The 13,058-nt window shown below is 40.5% G+C and overlaps 1 protein-coding gene across 1 annotated transcript in view; it reads left to right on the top strand.

Moving 5' to 3' along the window:
• The first annotated feature begins 487 nt into the window (after nucleotides 1-487).
• The window catches only part of NFX1 (nuclear transcription factor, X-box binding 1), a 185,617-nt gene continuing 173,046 nt past the window's right edge, over nucleotides 488-13,058 (top strand). Inside the window, exons 1-2 of the mRNA XM_030551651.1 lie at nucleotides 488-511; nucleotides 10,687-11,730. Coding sequence (XP_030407511.1) covers nucleotides 11,052-11,730 — 679 coding nt within the window. The 5' untranslated portion in view covers nucleotides 488-511; nucleotides 10,687-11,051. The remainder of the gene's footprint in view (nucleotides 512-10,686; nucleotides 11,731-13,058) is intronic.

Raw genomic sequence — 13,058 nt, 5'->3', positions numbered from 1 at the left:
GGACCTGATGCTTTATTGTTCTTCATTTGCTTAACTGCTTTGCAGACCTCCTCAGGTGTTGGTGGATTGGCAAGAGTTTCCCAGATTGGGTGCTGAATGATGGAGTTGATGGTGTTATCAGTCACAGTCTATTCTCGATTTTAGAGGCTTTTGATAGTGTTCCTTCTAGTGCTTTTTGATGAGTTCATTACTTTAAGAAGGATACTGCTACCTTCGGATCTTGGTGGTGCGAGGCCATATGAGCTTGGTCTGTAAAGGTCTTTGTCTCACAAAAAAAGCTCTGCATATCATGTCTATCAACGAATGCTTGGATTTCTTTTGCTTTGTCCTTCCAGCAGTTGTTTCTGGTTTCTCAGATCCTCCTTTGAACTTCATCTTTGAGCTGATGGAAAGAGCTTTACTTCTGACTGGATGATGGATGGTTTTGCCAGACCCAGAAACTTTTCTCTTCCTGCCCAAAAGGGCTGTGATCTCAATGTTGTTGCCTCCATCAGGACTATTTTGAAGACAGGTAACAAGGCCGATGGATTCCTCATAAGCCTCATGGATGGTCTGTTTTAGAGCTTCCCAATCTTCTTTGACACTTGTGTTGTCATTTCCAGGGGTGCATATGATCCGTTTTTCATCGAGGAGTGCTTGGAAGTTCTCTTGGTGCACTGTGGATTGAAGTGTTTGGATGTTGTATTGCCGTCTGTGTGGTTTGGATTGCTTTCTATGTTTTGATGCAGTCTTATTGAACAAGACTGACCTCACCAGGTGGTGGTCAGTCCAGCAGTTGGTGGCTCCTCTCATAGTGTGGGTTATTTGGACATCTGTTAGATCCTGTGTTCTTACAATGACATAGTCTAAAAGGTGCCATTTTTTGAGCGGGGGTGTTGCCAAGTTGTTTTGTACTTGTTGCTTTGTCTGAAGATTGTGATCACAAGGTTGTGCTCTGTGCATTTGCTGAGTAGAAGGATGTCATTGGAATTGGTCTTGCCCACTCCTTTCTCATAGAGCTATTCCATACATTAGAATCTCAGCCAACTCTTGTGTTAAAGTCCCCTAAGAGGATTGTCTTATCTGTTTTTGGAATAGATGACAGAAATTTATCAAGGTCAGCGTAGGAGGATTCTTTCCGTTCTTCAGTGTCAAATGTTAGTGCATATGCACTGATGATGGTGGCAAATGACTTATTGACCAGTCGGATACAGAGGGTCCTAAGGTGCTCGTTGATGCCAAAGGGGAACTCAATCAGGCAGTTGACTAGAAGGTTCTTGATTGCAAAGCCGACACTGTATTTGCCTGTTGCTTGCTGGTTTTCCTTTCCAGAAGAAAGTGTAACCACTAACCTCTTCCCTCAAGTGGCCTTCATCTGCACATCTTGTCTCACTGAGAGCAGCAGTGTCGATGTTGTACCTTGAGAGTTCCTGGGCGAAGATTGCTGTTTTTGTCTTTCACTTTTTGAGCCATCTAGTTAGGATACAGACATTTCAAGTTGCAAGAAACATTTTTGTTTTTCGACCGCATTGGGAGTGATCTTTCTGAATGCGGTTATCCAGTCGGGTATGGTAGGATAGTTTGTTTGGGGCACCTTTTCTAGCCCCTTCCCCATATTACATGAGCAGAGGGTTTCCTAAAAAAGCTGCTCAGTCGTGACTGCTGTGCCTAGTCCGGAGGCACACAATGACCATCTTGCTGTCACTGCCTGCATGTGGGTCTGTGACTAGGGACTCCTTGTGATCACTTCATCTGTCCCCATCGCCACTCACCCATCGCTGCAGGACTTTTATGCGTGGTATAGGGAGAAAGTTCTTCCTGTGAAAGAAGCTTGTGTGTGAGTACTGTAATGTGAGGGAGCTGTTGCACACCAGCAGCCACACAAATCTTGGCAGAAGAGATACCTGTGTCTGGTGGCAAGGAGGTCCACAACAACCATGGGTTTCTTCTCCATTGCAGCCTTCATGTGCCTTTGCAGCCATTGAGAGGTAATCCTGCCATTGAGGTCTTATACTCGGTTGTGTTGGGCTGTGCTTTGTCTGGTACCTTGCCTTTGACCTTATCGCCTTGGGTGACCCTACCAGGAGTGCAGGACTCCTGATGGCATTGTTCCTAGGGTCTTAAGTATGCTCAAGCTTCTTCACCATGTCAGGGTGGCAGCCCAAGAAGACACTGCAGTGTGTACATAGCCACAATAAAAAAAAGTTCTAAGATAAAAGGGTACAGACAATCCATAAAATCACACTGAATTCATAAACTGTACATAGACAGATTCCCCAAATCATTGCAATAACCTTGACACTAAATTTGGTAGTACTTACTAACCAGGAGGAGATGAGACATTGTATTTATACATGTTTATTTAAGCAATTGAATAGCATAACGTTTTTATTCAGCTTCTTAATTTTTACAGTTGTTAGAAAATAGCGTGACACAACTTTTATTTATTAGATAACTTCTTACCTGGAATTTGTGTCATGCTGCATTTGGATCAAAATTGGAATTCAATTACATGTACAAAACAAGCATTTTAAAATAGATTATTAGTTAAATAAAAGTACCTGAAATGTTTTGTCATGCTTTCAGGCAGCTGCACCTATATTCCCAGTCTGTGGTCCAACAAGGGTACCCAGTTTAGGGTGCTAGCTCCCAGGTGTCAACTCTCCTGGGTGAAGACCCACATCTCACTCCTTCTTGACCAGGGACTTTAAGACTGCACAGCTTCCTGTTGTATCCTGTGATATCCATAGCAAGCCAGACTGCCTAAACAGGCCAGCCCCCATGCTTTGCTTTCTTTTCAATGTATTGCCCATAGTTATGAGTTATCATACAGCTTCTTCTAAGCAAACACATTCAAGCTGAGTCTACACCTTAAAACTTAGGTCAACCAAGCTACATTGCTCAAGGCTCTGGAAAAAATTCATGCCCTGTGCAATGTATTGAGGTCAACCTAACCCCCACAGTGTACACTGCTACCACCTCTCAAAGAAGTGTATTTACTACAGCGATGTGGGGGGAACACAACCCTTTCCATCACATAAGTCTACACTGTAGCACTACAGCTTATTCTTAAAGTACAAGAATTACACTGAAAACATATTAAAGAATAAAAGAACCTACATGCATGCCAAAAATCTTACCAGAGATAATCCCAACTCCAACCTAGGACTCTGGTAGATTTTAGTCCTTCAAAACCCATCATAGGTTTTCTCCATGGTTACGAGTTCATCTCTATTATAGATGCAGAAGCAGAACCCAGACTGGGTACGTGAGCTGTTTCTCCTTGTAGAGCTCAGGCCTTTGCTGATTACCTGTTAAAGAAAGGCCAAGATCAGACAATGAATGACCCTGGGGTAGCATCTAAATGCTGGGTTTTTGGATAAGCAGAGTTAGAGAATTTGCATTAAGCTGTCCCCAGGGATTTCCCAGGAAATCCACTTAACAGGTATTGTCCCAAAAGTCCATAGTTGTTTGGCAGAGTTTCAGTATAGTTTTTTGAACTCTTGGGTCTCACATCACCACCCCCACCACCTCACGTGGTTATGTACAATCCCGTCTCATAAAATGCATAAACTTAATACGATAAAGTCCTTTAAGAATATTGCAGGAAATAGCCCTATCTGTCACATGCTGAGTACGTTTAAAAAAAGCAAACACAAAATATGTTTTATATTTTAAGCTGATAGGAACTCTAATTAGTGAATTAACAGATTGTTTGTGGTCATCACGGGCCAGATTTTTCAAAGGTGTTTAGGCACCTAAATATGCAGATTAGATGCCATGTGGGATTTTCAGAAGTGCCTAAAAGCAGGTTAACTTGCCCTATGTGCTTCACATTTTTAGAGTTAATAGATCCCATCCTCTAGTACCTGGGTTTTGTTCATAGATTGGAAGGGGAAAACAAGCTTTCTTGGTTTTTCAATTCCAAACTGGTTTCTTAACTTTTTCTTCTTGGACTGGTTGATTCATTCTCTCTGCACCCGCTAGCTAATATGAAATCAAAAATAATTTAAGATAAAAGCTTTTCTGCACAACAAAATTGAAAGTAGTTATATTTGGAAAATGTAAATACCAGCACTTGCTCCACTGTAAAGAGTGAAAATAATATAGTTAATGTGGTACATAATACTGACATTTATGAAATTGGGTTGTCCTTAAAGTTTGATGTTTTCTCCTGATTCTGAATATAATTAAACAGCAGCACCCTGTATTTCCTTTAAATTGTGAGGAGGACTCGGTGGTGCAGCACATATTTCGTTTATGTGCATTATTTTAATAGATTATAATAAATTTAAGCTTTAATTTAAATTGTCATAATTTCAGATGTAAAGAAAAGGAAAACATCTAATTTAAATAACAAATTTTATTAATTTTTTAAATCCGTCCTGGCTTAAGGAACTGCATGCTGTTACTGTTGGCAGGCTCCTAAAAGAAAACTCTTGCAGGTGCCAAACCTGTTGGACTTGCTAAATGTCATGGTTGGCAACCAGAGATCAAGTCAGAGAGTGGTTGGATCACATTGTCCTGCCTCAGAAGTGAAGGCACAGGCTTGTCACCTTTAAGGGGTGTTACATGGGGGACTGGAAAAGGGTCTCAGGAGGGGCAGCCTACAGAAAGGTTAACTTTTTCGCAATCTGACTGTTGTGAGTGCTTATGCAGGACTTTATCTCATCAGCTTAAGTTTGCAGGAATAGTGCTGGGCTGAGGTTTTGTTCTGTTGTTGTGAGATGTCTTTTGTAATAGCTGCCAATGTTACAATCTGCTGCAGTTGAAGTTTTCACTTTGGATTGCTGCAGCTTTCAGAGAAGCTTCTCTCCCTTTGACTAATTTGACGGTTATAGGATTTGCCCAAATAACAAATTTTAAGCATGGACCACCCCTGCTACCATTGGTTGATTTGTTTTAAATTTTTTTTTTTTAATTTAAGCTTCAAAGGGTTTTAATCCAATCTTAGAGAGTTTCATTTTAAGTGTACACTTTGTAGAAATTTAGCTGAATTCATATATTGGGTCAATGGGATGGTTTTAGTGCTTTTAGCTAATGTGTCTATATAATCAGTTCATGCAGTAGAATCATGAATTTTGTTGGATTTCGTGGCTCGACTCTTGCTGCTTACAAGGATGTGTCTACATCAGCAGTTCTCAATCAATGGTTGGGAGCTCCCTGGGAGGCCATGAGCAGATATTAGGGTCTCCCCCAAAATAAACCAGAGAGCAGGGCTGGCACTAGACTCGCTGAGACCCAGGGCAGAGAGCTGAAGCTGAAGCCCAAGCCCTGCTGCCCCGGGGCTGGGGCTGAAGCCAAAGCCCAAGCAACTTCTTGGGGACCTGGGCAACTGCCCTGCTTGCTGTCCCCTACCACCAGCCCTGTCTTTTAATCTACTGGATATGCAGAAAAACAGTTGTGGCACAGGTGGGCTGTGGAATTTTTATAGCATGTTGCAGTAGCCTCAGAAAGAAAAAGGTTGAGAACCCCTGTTCTAGGTCACTATAAAAAGTATTACTTTTTAATGATCTTTTTGTTTTTCTGAGCATGCCATTTATGTAATATATCTGGTTTGAATAAGCACCAAGGAGTCCTGTGGCATCTTATAGACTAACAGACATACAAGAGCATGAGTTTTCATGGGTTAATACCCACTTAGTCGGATACATCCTTCGAAGTGGGTATTCACCCACGAAAGCTCATGCTCCCATATGTCTGTTAGTCTATAAGGTGCCACAGGACTCTGCTGCTTTTACAGATCCAGACTAACATGGCTACCTCTCTGATATTGGTTGGAATAGCTGATTACTGCTTAAAAAATGAGCATGTTTAAAAATTATCTTTCTATTTATGCATACAAAGTGTATTATCGTTTACATAAACATATTAAGAATATAAGAATGGCCATACTAGGTCAGACCTAAGGTCTGTCCAGCCCAGCAGCCTGTCCTCCGACAGTGGCCAATGCCAGGTGCACCAGAGGGAATGAACAGAATAGGCAATAGTCAAGTGATCTGTTCCCTGTCGCTCATTCCAAGCCTCTGGCTAAAAGGAATGAAAGTAAGGAATGCTTTTTAAAAATGAAAGGCTTGCAGTTTGTTTAGTTTAAAAATATACAAGCTTATTTCATCCTAAATCATAAGAAGCTGATGTTTTCATTTTTGAGTAAAGCATGACTTAGCAACTCTAACAACTCTAACAACTCCTACAAATGTTACCTAATGTTAAATATTCTTAAACTTGTGTGTTTAAAAACAAACCGGTAGATTTACCTCTTTCACAAGGCAGGTGCAGAAGTAAGTTAGTGTACTTCATTAGCTGAAAACTATAGTAAGGAACTTTTGTGCCCTCTTTTCTTTCAGGTCTTTCATAAAATAAAGTAGATTAGGCAGAGTTTGTGTATCTGAAATGTTTAAACTGTAAATTTCTGGGACACTGGCCTTTTTGATCACATGCCTCTGTGTCATAGTATGTATGTGTTTGTTTTTTTTTTGCGCTGGAGGGTGGGTTAAAGGAAATTTAAAAATCATCCTTACATGACCCTTGCTTCAACCTCAGCTGTGTAGAGGTTATCTTTCTATAACAAAATGCACACACCTGCAGACATGGAATTAGAAGACAGGACCCACAGCTTTAGAATACACCCTTTTTCTGCCACTTGTCTTTACTACTTATCTGTTTAGCAATGGAAGGACTTTTTTAACGTTCTAATCTGCAGTGTGCTTGTGCTTATATTTTACACACTCTTGCTCCAGTGAATTCAATGACAAAAAATTCCATGGATTGGAAATCAGTATTTTGCCTATTACACCCCAAACCACTCACAACAAAAATATTTAATAACCTTATTTAATCACAACCCAATTTCTTCAATGAATAAAGCAGCTGCATGAGTTTTCAAGGAGATACATATATGTAAATCTGGAGGGGTAAAAAAGTCAAATGACACCCAGATTTGAATTTTTTTACTTTAGGCTAAGTTCTTAATGACCTGTAACATTATCAAACAATTTGAGTTTTCTTTGTACTTCTTAAAAACATTCCCTTTTGCCTTCAGAATAAATTTAGCAATTTTCTGACTAAACTAGTCTTCTAAGCAAGAGTTAGTGTGACTGAAATATGTCTCTGATTGGGGCAGTCAGTTAGTCACAGTCAACTCACGCAATTAACTCAGAAAAATTAATTGCACTGTTTAATTTCAATTGGTACTCTATTTAATATTTTGGATGTTTTCTACATTTTCAAATATATTGATTTCAATTATAGCGCAGAATACAAAGTGTATAGTACTCACTTTATATTATTTTTATTACAGATATTTGCACTGTAAAAATGATAAACAAAAGAAATAGTATTTTTCAGTTCACCTCATACAAGTACCGTAATGCAGTCTCTTTATCATGAAAGCGCAATTTACAAATGTGGATTTTTTTTTGTTACATAACTGCACTCAAAAACAAAACCATGTAAAACTTCAGAGCCTACAGGTTCACTTAGTCCTACTTCTTGTTCAGCCAGTCACTAAGAGAAACAAGTTTGTTTGCGTTTACAGGAGATAATGCAGCTCGCTTCTTGTTTATAGTGTCACCTGAAAGTGAGAACTGAGGTTTGCATGGCACTTTTGTAGCCAGCTTTGCAAGGTATTTATGTCCCAGTTATGTTGAACATTCATGTGCCCCTTCATGCTTTGGCCACCATTCCAGAAGACGTGCTTCCATGCTGATGACGCTCGTTAATTAAATTTGTGACCGAAATCCTTGGGGGGAGAATTGTATGTCTCCTGCTCTATTTTACACCTGCCATATATTTCATGGTCTAACAGTCTTGGATGATGACCCAGCATTCTGTTTGTTTTAAGAACACTTTCACCACAGGTTGGACAAAACACAAAGAAAGTACCAATGTGAGATTTCTAAAGATAGCTACAGCAGTCAACCCAAGATTTAAGAATCTGAAGTCCTTTCCAAAAGCTGATCAGGATGGGGTGTGAAGCATGCTTTCAGAAGTCTTAAAAGAGCAGCACTCCAATGCGGAAAATACAGAACCCAAACACCAAAAAAGAAAATCAACCTTCCGCTGGTGGCATCAGACTGAAATGATGAAAATGAACATGCATTAGTCTGCACTGCTTTGGGTCGTTATCGAGCAGAACCCGTCATCAGTATGGACACGTCCTCTGGGATGGTGGGTGAAGCATGAAGGGACATACGAATCTTTAGCACATCTGGCACGTAAATATTTTCCAGCGCTGGCTACAACAGTGCCATGCGAATGCCTGTTCTCACTTTCAGGTGACATTGTAAACAAGAAGCGGACAGCATTATTTCCTGCAAATGTAAACAAACTTGTTTGAGCGATTGGCTAAACAAGAAGTAGGACTGAGTGCATTTGTAGGCTCTAAAGTTTTACATTATTTTGTTTGAGTGCATTTATATAACGAAAACAATTACATTTGGAAGTTGCGCTTTCACGGTAAAGAGATTGTATTTCGGTATTTGTTTGAGGTGAATTGAAAAATACTATTTTTTATCATTTTTACAGTGCAAATATTTTTAATGAAAATAATAGAAAGTGAGTGGTATGCACTTAGTATTCTGTGTTGTAACTGAAATCAATATATTTGAAAATGTTAAAAACATCCAAAAATATTTTATATAAATGGTATTCTATTATTGTTTCACTGCACGATTAATCATGATTAATTTTTTTATTGCAATTTTTTAATCACTTGGCAGCCCTATCTCTGATAGAAAATGGATGCAACTTTAACTGTAGAGAAGCTACTATCTCTTCATCATATAAGACAGGAGTGGCAAACATATTGCCTGCCCAAAGGACCCACAGCTCCTGCGGAAATTAACAAAGGAATCTGCCTTTAGCTCTGCCACAGTATAAAAGGGTTGGGAGGTAGCTAAAGTAAAAGTGGGTGGAGTGGAAGAGGGAGTGTCAGGGTCTCTTTCCCACTTTGAACTTTAGCATCCAGAAAGTGGGACCTGCATGTATTCCTCTAAACTTAATTCCTAGCTTAGATCTGATTAATGCTGCCACCACCAGAGATTTCAGTGTCTGGTGCGCTCCTCGTCCCCCCCAAACCTTCCCTGGGGAGACCAAGACCCAAACCCCTTGGGTCTTAAAACAAGGGGAAATAAACCATTCCCCTACCTTTCCCGTCCCAGACTTTCCCCTCCCTGGGTTACTCCTTGAATCTTAAAACAGAGAGAAATTCACCTTCCCCCCCTTCTCTTTTTCCCCACCAATCCCTGGTGAGTTCAGACACAGTCCCCTTAGGTCTTACACAATGACAAAATCAATCAGGTTCTTAAAAAGAAAAGCTTTTAATTAAAGAAAGAAAAAGTAAAAATTATCTCTGTAAAATCAAGATGGAAAAATGTTTACAGGGTATCAGCTTTACATAGACCAGAGAGACTCCCTCCCTCCTAGCCTAAGTATAAGTTACAGCAAACAGAGGTAAAATATCCTTCCAGCAAAATACACATTTGCAAATAAAGAAAACAAACATAAATTTAATCCACCTTTTTTCTAGCTAATACTTACTATTTTGAACATGGAAGACTGTTTCAGAAAGATTGGAGGAACCTGGTTGCATGTCTGACCTCTCTTAGCCCCAAGAGAGAACAAAGAACAACCCAAAAAGCACAAAACAAAGGCTTCCCTCCACCAAGATTTGAAAGTATCTTGTCCCCCGATTGGTACTTTGGTCAGGTGTCAGCCAGGTTCACTGAGCTTGTTAACCCTTTACAGGTAAAAGAGACATTAACCCTTAACTATCTGTTTCTAACAGGGAGATAATGTCTTAGCCCCTACCCTACCTCCTTTAGCAATAGTGCCACAAATGCTCCTCAGCTTTGGCTTAGGAGAAGGTCCTTCCCAGTGCTCCCCGCCCACATGAGTCACCTTTTGTCTCTTTCTTCACCCCACTCCATTCCTGCCGCCACCAGTCTCCCAGCACTGGGATCAGAAGAACCTTCTTTCCAGATTTCTCCCTCATTGCCACTGCTGTTGTGCCTCATACTACTAAGGAAAAGGACATTTTTTATTACTACGCTCCCACCTTAGTCCAGGAACCAGGACCTGGCAGGCAGGAAGAGTAGGGAGAAGAATCAGCAAATGGGGTAGAGAGGAGGAACAAGAGAGGGTAGGAAAAAGGGGTATGGGGGGAAGGAAGTTGATGAGAAGAGGAGGACGTGGGGGGGGGAATGCCAAAGTGAGATTGGGTGGGAGTGGAGAGGGTATGTGTGAGGAGGTGTTGTGTCTAAAATGAACAATGGATAGAGAAAAGAGGGGACAGTCACATAAAGAATGGAGGTTATGGGGGTGAAGGAAGGAGATTTCAGGAATGCAAAGGCTTTCTTGTGATAAGTCTTTAAATGTGATATTTTACTTAGCTAGCTAAAGGACACTACACTCAAAAGACCGCAGAATTTTCTTCCTAGTGAAATTTTTACTCTCAGTACATAACCAAGAAGGTACAGAACAAATTTATCATGCTTGATATAAGGCAAATAAAAAATAACTATTTTCATATTCCCTGAAAAAATTGAACTCCTGGATGTTGGTCCTTATTCTGCAATTTAATGTCTGGAGCAGCTGCACTATTCGGCCCATTGTGTATGCAGTAGATTTTGCTGTGGTACATCATTAGAGGAATTTTAAAACTTATGCAGTTCTGAACTTCAGCAACTTTTCTGTTTTACTTTTTAGGTGTATTAAACTTCAATCCGGATGCAGCTGATTTCATTCCCAGAGAGAGAGAGACTCCTGATGTAAATTGGAGAAGTCTGGGTAGATTAGAATCCAATAGGAATCAGAACAGAAATGATACTCTACCACTTCCTAGTCAGTCGACTGATAAAGGCACAGACTATGAAAATTCTTCCACAAAGCAACACAGCTTTTATAGTCCAGAAAGCCAGTACTGTAGCCAGCAAGATTTTCTCCAGCTTGGTGGTACCAGTAAATCTCATAAGAATCCTAGTTTTCAAAGTCAGCGATGGCAGAGATCTAGAAGTGATAGGACATATACTCGAAACCGGATAAGGCAATCATCTACTGATGGTACAAAAGACATGACAATTTTAGATACCACATTAGTACCAAGGTGGAGAGTCAATGACTTTTGCTCTTCAGAGAGTGACAAGGAGGTATCTAGTGCAGATAATAGAGGGGCAAAGCCAAAGAAAACACACTTGATGCCTGCACCTGGAAGAGGCCTCAAAGAGAAGGGGAAGCAGTTACATGAGCGGGATAAGAGAGTGACATCTAAACAGAAGGATGATATGTTTAAAAACATACAATCTCTGGATCTGACTCAATCTGACTCTTCAGAAGCATCTGTTGCCAAAGCATTGTTTGATGGATATGCTGGCAACAGTGATGAACAAAAAAGACATTCATTTGCGAACAAAAAATACCCCAGGAAGTCCATGTGGAGTAAACCCCAATTTGGTAAAGAAATCCAGAAAAAACAAGATACTCACCGCAGTAAAAATACAAAAGAAGTTAAAAAGCCTCCTCTTATTTACGCTCCAAAAGATAAAATTAGAGAGAGGAGTAAAGAATCAGGCATTCACAACAATGATCAAAACTTGACCAGCATAACACAAGCTCACCAATTAAGGGAATCAGTCAAATATGGGGGAAGACAGCTTCACCTACAGGTGGGACACACAACCTCCCTTCGCTTCAATTGGACTCAGTATTGGAAAAAGCAGAGTGATGTACCAAGGAACAAGGAAACTCATACAGGTAAGTTTCCTGGACTGGTTTAGACCTCCAAATTAAAGGTCTGGTCCTGTGAGATGAACAATTTCAACTGCTGTTTAAGTTAGTTGAAGATGGTTGGCATTTCACAGGAGTTGCTCAACACCTCACAGGGTCTGTTTCAAAGGATGCAAAGGATACTTAACATACTTGGATTATAGTTAAATGCATCTGTTTGCTATGTCTGGTGATTTTCCATAATTCCCACTTCATTATAGAAAGGTGGCAGCCTTTCCACATGTGTTGTTTAAAGCTGAATTTTGCATCTTTTGTAAATCAAAATGGAAGTCATATCAGGGACAAGAGTAGAATTGTGAGGAAAATGTAAAGTGATTTGAACATGTATTCTAAAGCTGGAGTATCCTTAAATGAAATTGTTGTCAAAGTTGCAAAAGTTTTCTAATGTTTTGTTGCACACAGAGAGGAGCTAATTAAGGGATGGGTAAAATGAAACTCCTATTGCTGGACCCCCCTTGCTGAGATCAAGCATATGGTAGCAAAAATATGTAATATTGGAAATACAAAAAAGGCTGTTAGGCCTTAGTTTTGGAACAGTGGAGTGGAAAGGTGTGGCACTGACCATCAGTGAGAAGATCACCAGCAGTGTGCAGGCTCTGTAGTGGAGCTTGTGAAAAGTCTTCGGTTCCAGGCTTTAGAACTCAATCAGATGTGGAGGGAACAAACCACTCTCCAAAACCACAGCACTGATTTCTATTTTTCATCTAAAGAAATAGCTCCTTCACTCAGGCCTGGCCTACACTACAAAGATAGGTTGGGTGTTACCTTGCATCGACTTACATGTGTGTATGTCTACACTCATATTTGATTGCTGCCTCTGTAAGCGCCCCTGTTAGGGCGACATGGTAACACCCCTGCCCAAATGGCATTGAGCCGTGTTTGACATACTGTGGTTGATGCAGAGAGAGTGTAAATGCTGTGTGACCTATCTCGACCCTAACAGTCCTTCAGTAGCGGTCCCACAATGATCACTCTGGTCACAACTGTGAACTCCATTGCCCAGGGGTCACAGAGACCAGAAGCCATGTCTCCCCACCTTTTAAACCCTAATCAGTTTTTTACAATGCCTTTTTTTTCCTGATTTCCCATTTGGCAGCTTTCCCTCATTGTGTACAGCTGCTTAACCAACTATGCCGGCTCCATGTGTGTCTGCTTGTAGTAGACATGAGGTATTGAATCTTCTAGATGTATGGGGAGAAGAGGCTGTGTAGGCAGAACTATGGACTAGTCATAGAAACATGAATGAAAATATTGCATAGGGGATGCAGGTAGCAGCAGCAGTGTCGCATGAAAGC

This window comes from Gopherus evgoodei, chromosome 2 (assembly GCF_007399415.2).
Source record: "Gopherus evgoodei ecotype Sinaloan lineage chromosome 2, rGopEvg1_v1.p, whole genome shotgun sequence".
NCBI classification, from domain to species: Eukaryota; Metazoa; Chordata; order Testudines; family Testudinidae; genus Gopherus; species Gopherus evgoodei.
Note: the sequence above shows the minus strand (reverse complement) of the source record. Positions and strands in the feature narration are given on the sequence as shown.